General features: G+C 48.1%; 1 protein-coding gene across 12 annotated transcripts in view; it reads left to right on the top strand.

Annotated features, from left to right (window-relative positions):
• LOC118777462 (calcium/calmodulin-dependent protein kinase type II subunit beta) overlaps positions 1–16,209 on the top strand; it is a 59,381-nt gene extending 43,172 nt beyond the window's left edge. For 6 of the 12 annotated variants that reach the window (XM_036528378.1, XM_036528380.1, XM_036528384.1 and 3 more), the window contains 7 exons: positions 1,513–1,581; positions 6,628–6,672; positions 8,886–8,934; positions 14,987–15,062; positions 15,296–15,390; positions 15,510–15,745; positions 15,928–16,209. In XM_036528378.1, the coding sequence (XP_036384271.1) occupies positions 1,513–1,581; positions 6,628–6,672; positions 8,886–8,934; positions 14,987–15,062; positions 15,296–15,390; positions 15,510–15,742 (567 nt within the window). In that variant the 3' untranslated portion in view covers positions 15,743–15,745; positions 15,928–16,209. Of the gene's footprint in view, positions 1–1,512; positions 1,582–6,627; positions 6,673–8,885; positions 8,935–10,223; positions 10,323–11,919; positions 12,058–12,406; positions 12,560–14,986; positions 15,063–15,295; positions 15,391–15,509; positions 15,746–15,927 lie in introns of all 12 variants that reach the window. The other 6 variants (XM_036528381.1, XM_036528382.1, XM_036528386.1 and 3 more) reach the window with 3 other exon arrangements.
• The last annotated feature ends 1,706 nt before the right edge of the window (positions 16,210–17,915 follow it).

Consider the following 17,915-nt stretch of genomic DNA (forward strand, 5'->3'; position numbering starts at 1 on the left):
ACCCCAAACAACATTCACCAGTGAATTCTGCTCACCAGCTACCATTCACTGGTTAATCCTATCCATCAATCACCATTCAACATCTAAACCCATCCAGCAATCATCATTCACCAGTTAATACCATCCACCTATCATTTTTACCAGTTAAGCCCATCCATCAATTGAAATGCACCACAGCGTCTTATGCTGAATGGCATCCTCCTCATATGAGCCTGCCTGTGAGGTCAGCGTTGGAGGTTGTGTGTTGCTTTCCTTTACCCGATGCCCTGGGCATGCAGTTGGCTCTGTGAGCCTGTTTCACCTGATATCTTCAGTGCATTGCGTCACTCCTTATGATGTGTTGCAGTTTGGCCCAACAGATGTAACTGAGTGGACTTGTCACGGACTCATGATTTGGTTGGGTTGTTGCGGGCGTGTCACCCCCTCCCACCATTTTGATGTCTACCAATTACAAGGGGTACAAAGTGTTAGTTATTATATTTTGCAATTTCATTACCTGGTGTGACCCTGCCTTTCAGTGATGGGGCTACTGAGCATTTGTACACTGTATGTATGCTCTGTAAGTCACAAACAATAGAAATATTGCTGCTGGTGTGTTAATTAGCTCTGCTTCCGGTGGGATTATTTGTGTGGGAAAGTGAGATAGGCCTGTTTATGAGGGTTGTGCGGTGTGTCATGTCCCTTTTAGGTCTGAGCAGCGCTTGTGAGTGTGTGCGTGCGTGAGCTTGTGTGTGTGTGAAAGTCAGCTGTTGGTAGGTAGTTGCGTGCCACTGTACCGTGTGACGGCTTCCAGATGTGTCCTGGCCTTGGCGTGTCAGTGGCGTGTCATCAGTGTGCTATTGAGCTGCAGTGCTCTGTCTGTCTGTCCCTGTGTGTACGTCCCTGTGCCGCTGAGGTTCAGTACTGACTTTCCGCCTGTCTTCGTGTCGTCGACGTGACGCTCTGCCTTTCTTCTGGAGGCTCGCAGTTGCTTCGTTAGCTTAAATGTTCCTCTCTGAAAATCTTTGTCACTGCTCAGCATCTGAGGATTCGGTTTCTTTTACTTCCTATGTTGTATGTCCCTGATGCTCTGTCTTACCCCACCTGTTATCACGAACTAGCTCTTCTGATTTGCTGGTTAAGTACACGGGACAGAACAGTCTGGGTCAAACATAGCAGGAGAATGCACTTACTGTTACGTTTGACCAGTGAGCTCGGCAATCCCAGATAACAGCATCTTCTCTTGTTATCTGATTGGCTTTTCAAACAGGTTAGTTCCTAACAGCCAGGCTGTTAAATCTGATTGATTACTCTGGTGATGAGGGAGTGGGAAATTTTTTTTTTTTAAAAAACAAGCGAATTGGATTGACCAGATTTGCTGTTGGCTTGCCTTTTCTCTCATTGGCCAGACTTGATTTGACAAATTACAGAAACACGACCCGTCCCCACAGAGCCTCCGTGTGTGTCCTGTTTGTTTCTTCCTCCAGTGTAATTACTGGCTCGCTCTAACACTGTGTTGTGTTTTCCGCACAGCCGCAGTCAAACAGCACGAAAAACAGCATAGTCACCAGTCCCAAGGGAAACATCCCCTCTTCTGCTCTGGTATTTACCTCTTTATCTCTGTCTCTCTCTGTCTATGTCTGTACCTCCCTTTCTTTCTGTCCCTGTCTCTCTCTTTCTGTCTCTCTTGTTCTCTTTGTGCATCTTTTTCTGTCTCTGTGTCTATCTTTCAGTATCTCTCTCTTTCTGTCTCTTCTCTGTGCCCGTCTATCTCTGTGTCTCTCTCTCTCTCTCCTCTTTCCCTCTCTCTGTCTTTCTTGCTCTTCTCGCCTGTCCCTGTCAGCGTTGCTGCATGTACAACACCTGTCATTGGACTTCCTGTCTGTGTGTCAGTCAGACATCCGAACAGCTGCAGCGTGGTGGCAGCCACGCCCGTACAATCAATGCACCGAGGACACCCTCCCCCTCATCCACAGGGCGTGCACGTATCTCTTCCTCTTACCTCTGCTCCCACCAGATAACATTATAAGACACCTACAGAAAGGAGAGGCCTCAGCGATGGGGTACCCCAGAATTTACCCTCAACAAATGGAGCAGATGCCTGCGCTGTGTACACGTGTTGTGAGGTTGGGACACTTCCAGCCGACCGTGAATTAGCAAGTTGCTCACCTTTCCACATTTCCACTCAGGAAGATACGAAAAGATGTCTGCATATAAGAAGCAGACAACAACAGAATTGTTTCTCTGTAGAGTGATGTAAAGTTGTATCCATTTCCCTTGTTGGATAGAACAGTGTAGCAATAGACTGCATTTGCTGTCCATTCTTACTGCACTCTTTAGATCGACTGCCCGTGTCTCTGCTGGGCTTAATAGTGTGGTGCAGTACTCAGGTGATTTGTTATCACTGGCAAATTATTACATGAATAAGTGATTTGTATAAAGTCATTGTTATCACTTTTAGTCTTCACCCATTTATCAGGTAGATAGAGTAGCAAAAATATTTAATTTATCCAAAAGGCAGTACACTATAATGTTCTCATATTGACTTACAGTTTTTTTGGTAGAAATTGTACAGTTCGCTTTGATAGACAGTACAGGTAACATCAGAAACATTTTTAAACTTTGTCATCTCCTGGAAACTTTTCATCGAACGACGGTGTGCATCGCGCAAACGCTTTGCGGCCGTGGCCATTTATATCCCAGATCAGGTGCTAAATCCCGCAGTGGAGCAGCTGCTGCAATGCCAGTGATCCGTGCGGTTATGTTAAAGCATTAGCAGGGCTCAGCATTGTCAGGAAGTTAGCGGCAGAGAGGGGAAAAATGACCGGAACTCCAACATCAACAGCCACAACAACACGTGGAGACATATATCACCATATTTTTAGGATGGCTCATAGTTGCCCTTTAATACCACATGTGTGTGTATGTGTATGTGTATGTGTGTGTGTGCGTATGTGCATGTGTGCATATGTGTCTGTGTGTGTCTGTGTGTGTGTGTGTGTGTGTGTGTGTGTGTGTGTGTGTGTGTGTGTGAGAGAGTGACAGTGGTGCAGATTGAGTTCCAGTACACTGAATGGAAACCATATAAAAGCCAGGCTGTTTTTGCATTCACCAAACCCCCTCCCCCAACACACACACACCACAACTCCTCCTCTCACTCCCATTCTAGCTTCTCTCTGCGATGTGCCTGTGTGTGTGTATCTATCTTCATATATCTGTGTGTGTATATATGTTTGTGTAAGTGTGCGTTAGTCTCCCAAAGTTCTCAACAAGTAAAAATGTTTTTTTTTTTCTCTTTGCTGATCTCTTGCTGCCTAATGCCTCTAACCTGGATGAGGCCTGTGTTCTAGTCTGGGTTAACACTGTGTTCTAACTCAGGTTAGGGCTGTCTTCTAACCTCTTGTAGGTTTCTTGAACAAGGTGGTCCTCCTGAGTTGCACACATGCTACAATGGTTTGGTTGACGGGTTTAACCAAGCGTTCTGATAGTGGCTATGTGCTCTGAAAAACCAAATGTCCCATATCAAAGGGATATTTCCAGCGACTGGCTCAAGTTAGACTCGAGTAAACTCCGTGTAACTGCGTAATTATGTAAAGTTATGCTGAATGCAAATAAATATTAATACTGCAGTTACATTTCTATTGTGCACGAAGAGCTGGGACTTGGGCTTGAAATGCTTAAAAGCTCGTTACATTCAGTGGAGAAGAAGTGTCACTTGTACAGCAGGGAACCGTAACACCTTCGAGGGAATTATTATCCCAGGCCTGAACCGGACCAGTCTGTCTTTGCCACCTGTCTGTGTCTCAGTCCTGTTTGCCTCTCCCAACTCCAGGTATGCCTCACATCTCACGCTGTTGCTACTGGTAGACACAGTCACCTAGGGTGATGGTTGTCATGGTGATTGATCGCGGTCACCATAATGCAGAAGGGAGGGGGTGCCAGTGGTTGGCGATGGGAGAGCGTTACTTCCTGGGAGGCCCACGAAACAGCAGGGGGGCCCCCGCAATGCGCATCAAGTGACACATCGGACAGGGGCTGCTGGCAGTGTTCATTCCCTTTAACATGGCTTTTGAAGAGCTAATGCTGAGCGCCATACTGGGATATCAATAAGCGAGCGAAAATCCCGAATGCTAAAATGGCGCCCGTTCTTTTTCTTATCCTCTTGGAGGCTGAAAAAGAAGGCAGAGCACCAACCAGAAATAGTCATGGCTGAGCAAAATGAACACACTAGAGCCTTGCTTGAGTGGAATCCTATCTTGAGCTTGGAGACTTTTTTGTAGGGGTGGGAGGGATCATTTATTAAAAGACAGTAGTAGTATTTATGAAGTATTTACAGCAGCAGACTTAGAAAGCCCCGGTATTAAAGCTGCAGAAGACCTGGTTAGTACACAGTAAAGCATAGGGAGATAATGGAGTGGTTGTTCGGCCAGGGCCGTTAGATCCTGCAAAGACAATGTGGTGGCGGTGAAAATCCCTGTGAAACACCGCAGCCCAGGGCTCTGGTAGAGGCACACACTGGGGTGCTCTGATCTGTGGTGCACTGCGGTGGAAGCAGGAGAAATGTCCTATAGCCGGTACAGTCTCAACCACCTTGAGTTTGTTAAACAAGCCGCAAAAAGACACAAGAAAGGAGCAGCCACACACTTGCAGAGTGTATATTTTTTGACTTTGACTTTTTCACACACAGAAAATGGAGACTTGGCTATGCAAACGGGTCCCCTCCCTGTCAAACAGTATACTTGTTCAACAGGTCATAGTATTCCAGGGTGACAACGCTGTAGATGGGATAAAAATGAGTCTTTATGCTCAGGATCAGATTCAATGTAATTTCAGTGCGCTTTGTCCTAACAAGGCTGAGCAAGTGTTGCGTATTTAATGTTTAACTAACATTTATATTTTTTGTCAGCTTCAGCAGCCACCAAGGTCATGATATGGTGGAAGTAATCAGTAAAAAAAGGTGCTTGTATACTGTTCATATGCAAAGTGCATTAGCAGATAGATTGAACCTGGGTCTCAGAGATTCACTACAGGTTTCCTCAGCCTGAGTGATGACATTGTGCTGGCCCCGCCCCCTGGTATGACCACCCAATCTGCGGTCTTGCCCTGTTTGAACTGAGCGTGCTCACTGCACCATCTATTATGAATGGGCACCGTTTCTCATTAAAGCTGCATGAATGAAGTTTACTGTCATTTTATTGCCTGCAAAATGGCGCAAATAACAAAGGCCCGGTGAAGACCTCCGATGACCTGAGCTTTCACTGGCTGTATTTCAGATGGATGGATACACTACGTGCACACACTCTCACGCACACACACCACTCACAAATATACATATACACTCGTACAAAGTCTCACACACACGCACGCACACACAAATGCACATGCATGCACTCACACATCATGCACAAAATCACAAGTGCGCTCACACAGTTTCACACAAGCACACAAACACTCATGCACTGATAAACGCACACACATACTCATCACACACACCGACACTCAGGCAGACAAAAACACTCAGACACATCTGTTATTTCTGTTGACTAAGCTGAAGAGGGAGTTCTCTGAACATACTCACTAGAATTATCGTCCATTTGCTAAATGCTGCTGTTTACAGTACAGTAATGTCAGCGGATGCTGTGTTGGGCAATAATCCCCAAAGCAGCATTTCGTCAAAAAAGAATAGTGTCTCTCTAGTATCCTTGTGATATGTGATATTGTGATATTTTTGCACACTTATTTAAAAATGGTACAGAAGGGTCCACTCTGCAGAGACCCGCCCCTCTCTGCTTGATTGGTGTGAAGTCTTTCTCAGTTTCCCAGGACAATGTGTACACAAGGTGTGCTCACAGATGTCCTATATATGGACCAGATATTCATCTCCCTGTGTTTCACTCTGAAAGGTCATTGTTGTATCTGTGTGTTCTGATTTTGTAGCTCATTTTGAATATTCTGGAAGGAATGTTGTATAAAACAGAACAACCATAGCTAGCATAGCAGCATCGACTGCATCAGAACCTTCTATTATCAATTGGAATCTCCTAGATAGGGACATAAGGAGGACAGAAGGAAGGCAGGATCTGAATATCTGGTCATGATATAGAATATCTGTGATTCCTTGGATTGGAACAGTGTAGAGAGGGTTCTAATGTTCCATTCATGTGCTGCTCTGGAGCATGAGGGCCCCTGTTGAGCACACATGTCTTCATGTGCAGAGGTGTTCACGGCAGCAGGACTAAAGGCTTCAAGGTCTCTGCGCAACTTTTTTTACTCGCTGCACAGTTTAACTCCGCGCACGGCTGCCACAAAAAGCTTCCTCCAATGCTGCTGCTTTCAGGCTCTGCTCCGCTGTCTTCTTTGATTCTGACATCTCTTTTCAGGCATCTCTTCAAAATGATAATCTCCACCCACTCAGCCACCCCCGCTGCCTACCTTCTCACTTGAGGAATTCTCTGTTTTCTCTTCTTCCAGACCTAACTATTCCTCTCTTCTCTCGCTCTTTCTCGATCCCTCCTCTCTTTCTCTCTTTGCTGTCACCACCCCCTCTCTTCCTTTTCTCACTCATCCTTTCCCATCTCTCATCCTCACTCCATACGTGCACCTTTCTCTCTCCGGCTCTCTCTTTCTCCTCTCTCTCTGTGTCTCTAGGAACCTCAGACCACTGTTATCCATAATCCAGTGGATGGGATCAAGGTACACCCTCCCCCCCTCCCTCTCTCCTTCTCTCATTCTCTGTCTGCACCCTCCTCTGTGTGTCTTGGTGAAGCTGTCACTGGATTGGCTGTGTGTGTGTGCGGCTGGCATTGGAGTGGGTGTGTCTTGGGCGAGGCTGTTGCCAGCTGTCATTGCCATGATTGTGTCTCAGTGCATTTATCATTGGAGTTTGTGTGTCTCGGTCAGGCTGTTGCTGGCTGTCGTTGTCATGGGTATGTCTCAGTGAGGCTGTTGTTGGCTTTCGTTGCCATGGGTATGTCTCAGTGAGGCTGTTGTTGGCTTTCGTTGCTGAGGTGGTATCTCAGTGAGGCTGTTGGTGCCATGAATTGAAGCAAGTGTTGTAGTTTTCTTCCATCACAAGTATCCCTGTCCCTGCACATTATCAAAAAAACATAATTTGAAGGAATAAAAACTGCAACATTTTCTCATATTTGTCAATCAGAGGTAAGGACCAAAGTGTCATAGTAGACTGGGTGTGTGGGCTTTGTGAATGGGGTTTCGCATTGGCCCTAGCACAGAGCGCATTACCCTGAAACAGCATCATCAGTTAGACCTGTCACCCTAGAAAGACATCATTCATTGAAGACCGCAAGTTGGATCAAAGGTCAAATCTGTTTTGTGCTATCAATAGATATGTCTAATCGGACTTAATGAACCATCTCTTGAAGGAGTTATAATTGATATATGACAACAGGGCTGAGAGAATATATTAACTTTTTCAGTTCATTATTGTGTCCATTGTTTTTCAGTGTGCTTGTACGTATGCCATATGCCAAGGGGTGTGTGATACTATCCAGCCACAGCCTTTGCCCAGGGCAGAGTGCATCCGCAAAAGGGTTATCAGGTCACAACAGTGACCCCGCGTGGCTGATGATAAAAGTGCAACGCTATGTGTTTGTCTGCATGTGTGTGGAGGGATGAACCAGTGTTTGAATCTGTATGAAGGCTTTGTATAATATGGAAAAATCTGTGTAAACACCAGCTCTCTGCTGACACGGGCCCCCTCCTCCACTGTCTGTTTCTCTGTCATCTTCCCCTCGCTTCATCTCTCCTCTCTCTCCGGTCACCTGTCAGTCATGGCCACTGCTCCACTGCGCAGTCTTCCGTCTTCCTGTCTATCTGTCTGTCTGTCCTACCCTGTTGTGACGACCCCCTGCTTGTGGGCAGTGTTCAGGGCAGGGATGCTGGTGCTGCTCCAAAAAAGAGCAGGCCTGATGCTGGGAGCATGAAGAGACACGCTGCTCACCTTATTATGACATGTTTCTTTCTCTGTCGCTCTCTCTCTCTCTCTCTCTCTCTCTCTCTCTCTCTCTCTCTCTCGATTACTCACTCTCGCACCAGCAGTCCTGTTCTGTGAAGTCTCCTCTTCATTTAGAATGAGGAGTGATAAGTGTATTGTCACAGAGACTAAAGCATAAAATATGCAAAAAGAGAACAGTAGTTGGCTGTCTTTTTGAAGTAGCTATACTGATATTCTAATATTAAATTTTCCTGACAGTTCATTAGTTGTAGCATCAAGGTTTTATATGGTCTCTGATATGATGGTGAACTAAATTAAGAAATTAAAAAGACACATTAAAATGATAAATATAGGATAGATACTGCAAACGTATAGAATGATAGAGAGATAGAATATTTGTGTGTACAACAAACAAGTATTCAAATAGGACAATAATGTACTAGGAGGTCATATTCAGTGCCACTCCTAACTCTGCACTGCCACACTGTGGACTGTGCTGGAACTGCAGGGCTGAGTTCTTTTTGTGTTCGGGGATCTCCATGTCCACTTGACCTGAGTTTCCTGATCGTCTGTGTGCTGGTTATAGCAGTGGTTGTTCTGCAGTGAAACCCCTGTTGCTGATGTTTCCCTGTCTTCCCCAAAAAGCTGACAAGTGCTTCCGTTGACTGGTCCTTGTAAAGTGTCTTTGTAACAAAAAGGGCTGGTAATGGGTGTGTTTACATGAAAACTGGAATTCTGTATGTGTGTCTCAGTTAAGAAGCAATGTGTAAGAATCTGTGTGTATTGGTGTAGACATTTAAAGGGTTTTGTTTGTGGGAATTTGTTAAAGCAGTGGTGCGTGGGTTGTGTGTGCGTGTGTACGCGTGTGTGTGGCTGTGTTCGCGTGTGAGTGTGTATGCGTGTGTGTCTCATACCTTTTGCTGTTATTAACAGCGCTGTCTCCATTCTGCAGGAGTCCTCTGACAGTAGCAACACCACTATTGAAGATGAGGATGTGAAAGGTAAATTTTACCACCCCCGCCCCGACCTGCTCCCCCCCCCCCTTGCAACACAGGATGCAACCCAGCTATGCATGCCGACGCCTACAGCTGGTGAAATGAAAATGAGGATGCACAAATTCCAAAATTGATGGAGATATCATATGTTTATCAGAAACTCCAATCACAGTCTTTTGCTCTGGTCATATAGTCTTTTCATAGTGTTCTGGTTGCCACGCCTATCATGGGGTTTGTAAACTCTTACTCTTTCACCTCAATGCACAGCTCACATGGTGTGCACTTACAGCCCCCTGCCACACACTGACAGCACGCTCTCGATCACACACTGATTCTCTCCCTGGTGTTAGATGGACTGACTGTCACCGCACACCCAGTTCCCCACCACAGCAAAACCGGTGCACTGCTGTTTTCTCTCCACTCCCTGCCCCGAGAGCAGGGGGTGAAAGTTTCTCTGTGGCCCTGCGCGCAGCCGCCGAGCTGGGGAAGTTTTTTCAGAAAGACCTGTACCCTTTCCTGAGCTCTGCCGGCTGAACGCTAGCTCACGACCGGCCCCCCTGGGAGAGAGACTCAGGAACACCGCAAGGGCACCTTGGGTGTATTTTTAGCAATGTGAGGAAACAGACAGTCAGAGAGAGACAGAGAGACGGAGGGAAAGAGAGAGACAGCGCAGGGGACAGAAAAGCGTATTTATAACAACATCTTTGAGAGATGGCAGGATGGTAATGCAGCATTGCAGCATAATACTCAAAAATGATGGGGTGGGGTGTGTGTGCGTGCATGTGTATTTGTGCGTGAGTAAGTGTGCATGAGGATTGCCTTTTAAACTGAACAATTGGGCAGGAAAGACACTGAGGTTTATGAAGATGTTGGAACATGCAGTATCATGAGCTTAGTTGGCTTGGCGGTTTTTTTGGTTACATTCCAACATAATTGTGAAAGGCTTTTGGGAGACTGTGTGTAAATGTATTTCTGAGGGATTCGGTTTGTGCTTCCAACAGACTATGTGAATGAAAGACATTCGAAAGCTAGGAGTGATGTAATGAGGTCAGTGTGAAGAGGGGAGAGTACCCAGAGGAGTGTACCCAGAATCCACCAATAACAAAGGCTCTGACAGGAGCAGACCATCCTCGTGCACTCAGAGCAGTGTCCCCAAACCACCTGCTCCGCCCCTCTCCCTTCCCACCCCTCCCATCCTTGCCCGAATTTAATCCTCATGTCCCGTTTTTCTCTGTCTTCCTTCTTTTTCATGTTGTAATTCCTTTCCCATGTCTCCCTGCTCCGGGGACGGACAGGGAAGAGCATAGATAGCAGTTCAGTTAAGGCCCAGTCCAGCACCAGTTCTCAGCCCGAGGCCAACCAACCAGCACCAGGCCCCGCCCCTGCCGTCTTCTGTAAGTGAGCATGTCTGCACATGCTCAGCGCTGCCTGACCTCCCCTCCTTATCACGAGACTGCAGCTTTCCGGGTACCTCCTGCCTCCCAACAACCCCGATCCAGGATCATTTCACCTGCCACTAATCCTAACCCACCACCTGTGTTGTGTAAAAGGTGGAGGCTGGTCCAGGATCAGTGTTTGGGAGTTGAGGGGGGCAGAATCGTTGTACCAGCACCGACACTGCCACTTCGTATCTTGTTGAGCGTGTGCGCATGCTGAAAATGTTTGTAAAATACTGGAAGGTGTTAATGCTGTTAACTGTGATACTATGGCACTAACGCCCACATGCTCCGACCAGTCAGCTTAGGAAATGCGAAAAATCACCCAAACGCCAAATCGCCGGGTTACTCACTCTCGAGACCTGCTGCAGTTTTAACAGTGTGGGAGTGTGTTTAAAACCAGCCCAGAGGGGGAATTTGTGCTTTGATTAGTGCCGTTTTTTTCAACAGTGTCTCTAACTCCTGTCCTGTGTGGAGGAGGGAGAGAGAAATACAAAATCACTCTCAGTAAATACATTGAAATGAGCTGTTTGGATTGGCTCAGTTTTACATTTTACGTTCCACATTTAATAATATGTGTATATATTATTAAATTTCTTGCTTGTCAAAAAAGTCTGTGATGACACTGTCATATTATTGTGGGGTAGGTATCATCGGAAAAGTGTCAGGTTTTATGCTTGGGCGAACTCATTGGTCATTTGCATATGTGATTCACAACAGCATTAAGTGCACAAATAGCATGTTTTTTGCATTAAGAAGGGGGGGTGGTACTCTTCTTTTCATATATGGGGTCTTGGTAAACAAAAATCTTTAATGCCCTCGTTTCCAGAAAACAAAAAACAACAAAAAACTGCTGTTGAGGCCTGCTGCTACCGTAGCTCATTCGCTAAAGGTTCCCTTGTGCCATCTTGTGGCTGCAAGTATAACTGCAGGCATGCACTTGCAGGCATTACTGATCAGAATGCACAGGAGGCTCTGAGGTTCTGGGATTTGCTTCTCTTGCGTTTTCAGTTTCTGCCTGTGCCTTCTTCATTTGTTTCCTCCTACAACCGAACAGCTATGAAGTCACGCTGCAGTTCAAATCTCGGATACAGCTCTTGAGTTTGTGAGGTGAATGCAGAATACTCTTAAGTTGGCACTTTTTTTGTTTTTTCGAAACTGCTGATTTATGCAGTCAAAGTATGCGTATGCCTCCAAGCAGTTAAAAAGGGCTTACGTAACCCATGGGACCGTGAAGAACAGAAGGGTGATTCATTATTTAAGAGCTGCCCACATGATTGAATGTGATTTTCTGGGTCTCCTGTGCCCCTGTTTTTGAACAAACCTGTCATTATCCCCCTTGACTGCGGCAGCATGGGCACTGCTATCTGAGGAACGCATGCAGTCTGTCTCTCCCATTTATTTATTTCTTTGTTTGTTTGTCTTTTTGATGCATGCTGTGAACTTGCTCTGATTTCCCCATCTCTGTTCTAGCTGTGTTTGTCCTAATTTCTCTGTGCCTTTTTCTGCCCTCGCTCTTGCCCCCCACCCCCACCCCCAACCCCCAACCCCCAAGCCTCCAAGCTGACAGACATCCTGGGGTGCGTACGCCGGGGTTCAGGGCCCGTGTCCGATGGTGAGGGGGGGGCCAGCACCCCCCCAGCAGTCCTGTCCGCCCCCTCCCCGCCCCACACCCCTGTGCTCCCCGTGCAGAGTGAGTACAGCTGAGCCCACTGCTGCTGTGCGTTCCAGAACACAGTCATGGCCAGCGCCCCCCCTCAGGACCTCTCTCCTTCCTAAACACTTCCGGGTCACGGGGTCAGGCAAACACGAAAGTCTGTTTTGTTGTGCCTCTGTCACTTGCTCCTCTGTCCGTTCACACTCGCGCATATATGTCTGCCAGATGCATTGTGTAGGCCTGATTTGCATATATGTATTTTGTTATGGTCATTTTTTTCCTTTGCCATGTTATTTTCTTTCCTCTCTCATCTCCCTGTTTTCCTTCTCTACCCCCCCTTCCTGTTTCACTGCCCCCCGCCTCGCCGCCCACACTCCCATCCAAGCGAGCCGCCTGACAGACATAGTAAGCAGCGTTCGCCGGGGGTCTGGCCCCCAGCCCGACTCTGAAGCGATCCCCGCCCGGGCCCCTGCCCCCCAGCCCCAGTCCCCCACCCCACCATCGCTGCCCCCCTCCGACCCTTGCCTGTCCGCCCAGAGTGAGTACCGAGCGCGGGTGTGATTCACCGCGCGGCCGCCCCTCCGAGCACGCCCGACTTGCAGCGCTTCGCACGTGTGTCCCAGCGGTGCCCCCGCCTGACCTCTGACCTTTCTCTTACAGCTCTGCGATCCCTTTTCATATCAGCTCTGACAAATTACTCAAGGCGCCTGTGAGCACCAGCAGTGTTGGCACACGCTGGATCATGTAGCACTCTCTAATGCAGGGAAGTTCGGCTCTGGTTCCTCAGGGCTGCAAGGCAGGTGTGCTTTTCACTCCACATTTGTCTCAGCCTGAGGCGGCGTTAGGCAGCGACGCCATTGGCTGATGGGGCGGTGAGGCGAAACGAGCAGCGCCGGGGTTGCTCGGGCTCGCGAGCGAGGGAGGCGTCTGCGTGCTCCGCAGGGTGAAGTCATCGGGGCTTTTCTGAAGGATAGCCCGCGAAAGCTGGACGTGCACCAGGGATCCGCAGCAGCTGCCCAGACAGAGGCTCCAGCTGGCCCGGGCATGAGGAGGGAAGACGTGCAGGGCTGTGTGAGCTCCGCTGCAGGAGACAGCAGCTCCTGTTACAGCCGCTGTGTGCTGCGTATCAGAAAACCTTGACAGTACAGGGACGAATGAAAGCTCCTTTGCTTTTTTCGGCTTTATTGTCCTCTTGAGCCAAGTTAGCAAAGGGGTCTTTAAACCTGGATTGGGGTGGGGGGGCGGTTGGGGGAGTTTCAGAATTTATTCACTCATGCATGCATGAGTTCCTGTGAGGTGACATCATCAGCGGGTCTGACATGTCCCTTGTGGGCGAGCAGCATCACTGAGTAACGAAGCAAACTGCTGCACTGTCCTTGATGGTGACGTGGTAGACCTTAGAGAAGGGCTCCGGCTTGTGCACTGAGTCCTAAATCACACGGGAGTCTCGATCTGCTCCAAAAAAACTCTGAATTTCAACAGAATAGCAGTCCGTGACAGTGACAGTGACAGTGATAGTGACGTGATGGGTGTGTGAACACGTCCGTTCAGTCAGTGTGCATGGGAGGCCAGCTGATGCAGTGGGGGCTGAGCTGTGTGAAGGACCCCCAAAGAGCAAAAGCGTAGTGCAGTCTTTCCATCATAGCCAGTGCTGTATTCTACAATGTTGTTATCGTGCAGCTGGTTCTGGTCTGCGTGATCACACAGCAAGATGCAGCATCTGTTGTGTTGCTTACAATTTCATTTCCTACAGACCAGAGTATTCCACCAGTAACCCCTCAGACCAACCCACGGGCCCGCCCCAAAATCACACGGGCTGCTAACGATTCTGCCAGGAGAAAGATGCAGCGCTTACAGCTAACGTAAATGACCTGTCACGGGTGAGCTTTGCCTTGAGGGTCGTGTGATGGTGTCAGGGCCGCAGCATCGGGGCTGGCCTCCGCTGTGTGTGACTGGAGGCCTGGGTGTCAGCTGGGAATGCTCTGAGGTCAGAGGAAGGACACCTCAGGACTCGCAAAGACTGAGACTGCACCGTGGAGAGAGAGGGAGAGAGAGAAGGAGGGAGGGAGGGGTAAATCTGATCTAAATAGCTGAGGGACAGGAATAGCGTGGTGAGGTCAGTAGAAACAGAGAGAGAAAAAGCGAGAGAGAAAGAGAGGGGGAGGGGTTACCTCTAAAGAATAGGGTCACAGGAAGGAGAGAAAAGACTGAAGGTGTTTTTTTGCTCTCATTACGTTTTAGGGAGAGATTTGATGACATTTCTTTTGTTTTCTTTTGAGAAATATGATAATGTTCTCAAAACCCCTCCCATGTTGGAATGGTTCTATAAATAGTAGGTTTGGTGTGTGTGTGTGTGTGTGTGTGTGTGTGTGTGTGTGTGTGTGTGTGTGTGTGTGTGTATGTGCGCGTGTGTGTGTGACAGAGAGAAACAGAATGAATGGCTTGACTGCCTACCATGAATGCCCAGATGTCAGGTAAGCTCTTGGTAAGATGTGAATTAAGAGTCTGTTACAGTTTAGTGCTCCATCTGGTGTGATGCAGCGTGTCCTTACAACACCAGAAAGCTGACTGGCAGCGTAACAGTGGCAAATGGAAAACTGTTAACCTGAAGTAGCTTGTGCTGTTGTGACTGGGAGGTATAGAGTCTTCAATGACCATGGGTGATGAAAACAAGTGAGGAGCTGTATGGATTTCATATCAGTATACCACAATATGTATACGCACAGTATATTGTGATTGTATTCTGGTATTTTGAGTGCATAAAAAAGATGAACGCTACATTGCATAAAAGGGAAAAAGCGAATTGTACTTCTAAACTGTTAAACACATCTGACACCGTGAATAGGAGTAAATGTATGTGACTGAGTGTGTTCCTCGCCTGGTCAGTGAGTGTGTGTGTATGTCTGTTTATGGGTGTGAGAGAGACTGGCTGCTAGCCTTGACTCTATGTTTGGTTCTTCTGCAGCACGCAAACAGGAGATCATCAAGATCACAGAGCAGCTGATTGAAGCCGTAAACAATGGGGACTTTGAGGCCTACGCGTGAGTCCCTGAGCATGCGGGGGTGGTGGGACAGGACTTGGGGAAGCCATGAGTAGGCTGATTTTGTACCTGTTTTAGTCCCAAAACCCCCCAGTGCCATCATATCTTTGGCTGAGAACAAATTCCATCTAGTTTGCAGTGAAAATAAGAGTGCATGATGTACCTCTCCATTTCATGTTGTCCTTCATCACTGACATCTCTGGATGTGATCTCACTTTGGTGTGTCTCAACAGGAAGATCTGTGATCCTGGCTTGACCTCCTTCGAACCTGAGGCTCTGGGCAACCTGGTGGAGGGGATGGACTTCCATAGATTCTACTTCGAGAACTGTAAGAGCACCAGGGGTAAAGAGTCAGGGAGTTGTAGCGGCTGTATATCATCCAGATAGAACACCTATGAGCCAATCACATCCCTTAGTCCTCACTGCCTCCTGTCCCTCTGTCCCCAGTGCTGTCTAAGAACAGCAAGCCCATCCACACTACCATCCTGAACCCCCACGTGCACCTGATTGGGGAGGACGCCGCCTGCATCGCCTACATCCGCCTCACGCAGTTCGTGGATGGCCAGGGCCGGCCGCGCAGCAGCCAATCAGAGGAGACCCGTGTCTGGCACCGCCGCGACGCCAAGTGGCAGAACGTCCACTTCCACTGCTCGGGGGCCCCCGCCGCCCCACTCCAGTGAAGGGTAATTTTTGAACCCCAGTTTTTTTTTTACATTTTTAATCTGAATTCACATCTTAAATGTGTCAGAGTGAATCTTTGGATAGGCTCTTGCAGGAACAGTGTCTGATGGATTCTTTGTTTTGTGTGTGTGTGTGTGTGTGTGTGTGTGTGTGTGTGCGCGCGTGTGTGCGTGTGTGTTTCCAGGAGAGACCGCTGTGGCCATGTTTGACAAGAGTGCCAAGCTGAGGAGAGGGAGAGAGGGAGGAAAGGAGAACGAGTCCGGAGTTGGAGAGCTTCGAGCCTGCAGTGCCCCAGCCCTCCCACTTCCGGCACCCGTCCTCACCCGCATGCACATCTCTTTACAACTACCGCCACCTGCTGGGCTGCCCTAGCTACTGCATCTGCCAACCAAACATCCAAATCATGCCACCTCCCCCAACCTAATCCCAACCTACCCACTCGCCTAGACCCTAACCCCAGCCAAACTACCACAGCAGTAGCAACAGCAGCTAGCACCTCAACGAGGGAAAAAACGACTCAAGTTAACAGTCCAGTATTATCGCCCTCACAGTGTCTGTTTTCTGTTGTCCCACTCTTTATATCATGCTATCTCCACTCGTGTCGCGACTGGCTTTGTGTCACAGTGCACAGGCGCTCTGAAATACAGTATGTAAAGTTTTAAACAGAATTATGATTATTATTATTACTATTATTATGGTTATTATACTATTGCGATTGTATATTTAATTGGTACAAATCTTATTCTTGATGCCAGTGGTTTTTAGAGTTTAAGAGAATTTATTTTAAAAATGTTTTTCTTTTTTTTTCCTCTCTTTTTAAGAAAGCATGACTTTTTCAGTATTCACAGTGGCTGTTTTTAAATTGTGCTTGAGTAAAAGAGATCTCTTTGGCAGTTTTGTACACGCTTTTGTCTGTTAATGATGATGCTAAGCAGCCTGGCATTCAAACGAGAGCGGTGACTTCTGGGAGGGGGGGTGTGTGTTGGTATGTGAGGTGTTCGTGTGCTGGGGGGGGGGGGCGGAGAATTGCATCATTTAAGACCTGATTGGCTGAATTTCATCAGCGTACTCGATGAGAATTGGTTGGCCTGGATTGGTCGGCCTTCAATCACGTCCTCTTTTAGAAACCCCAGTGGTTGACAGAAGGAGAGAGTGAACGGGGGTTGATGTCTTTTTATTATTTCTTCATCTAGTGTCTTTGTGTCTTGTGTCACGAGGACAGATTTCAGGCTCCTTGTTTTAGGTGTACCACAGCCGGAAAAGTCAGGAGGACCCAGGTCAGGTCATCCTCCTTTCAATGGCTTTCTGCAAGCAGCAAAGCTTAGAGTTAACATGAGATACCCAACACGACCTCCTGTCACTGCAGCCTGTGCAAACCCCATGTCGCTCACCCTACAGATGATCCCCAGGCCTCAGTCCACTGACCCATCCCTACCCAGCCACCATCACTCCACTTCCCCGCTTACCGCTTGCAACCTGGAGGCGGGCGAGCGGGAGGGCGGGAGCCCACCCTGCTCCTCATTGGCTGTTACTCATTGGCACATCCAGTCACAAGCCATACTGCACCAAAGGAGGCTGACCCATTGTGCGTGCCACCGCCAAACAGCTGCCTTAACCCAGAGCAGACAGCCCCCTGCTGCAGCACTCTGCCGAAGCCTGCCTACGCAGGCCACACTCACAGTGCTGTGAGTGCACCGTGCTTCACACACCATCGCACACTCAGAGCCGTACAGCCTGTCTGCAGGAGAGTGGCAGCGGAGGTCAGGGAATGGGGAATAGGGAGAGGAGGGGTGCAGAGCGGTGACCTCACAGTTAGGTGAGGTCTGTGAAAGGAACGGGGGGGGGGCGAGATTGTGGGGAGATAGGTGTGCAGTGTTTTCGCGAGGGTAAAGAAAAGGTATCTGGGAGATGTCCCCTCCAAACCCCCTTTTGTAGGATTTGGAATTGAGCAATGGGTCAGATGAGCTGGTGTCAGTCCATCAAAGAGTTACATGTGATTGTGAAGCGAAGTGATTGTGAGAAAGGTGGGCAGAGCTATGTCAAGCCATGTTGGAGGCCCCAGTCTGTCCTATTGAGGAAAAGCCAGCCAGCTAATGTAAAACATTCTTACAACGTTGCTGTAACATTTTAGCAGTGTTAAAGGAATGGCCACAACATCACAGCAATGTTCCC

This window comes from Megalops cyprinoides, chromosome 5 (genome assembly GCF_013368585.1).
Source record: "Megalops cyprinoides isolate fMegCyp1 chromosome 5, fMegCyp1.pri, whole genome shotgun sequence".
In the NCBI taxonomy this organism is placed as follows: domain Eukaryota; kingdom Metazoa; phylum Chordata; class Actinopteri; order Elopiformes; family Megalopidae; genus Megalops; species Megalops cyprinoides.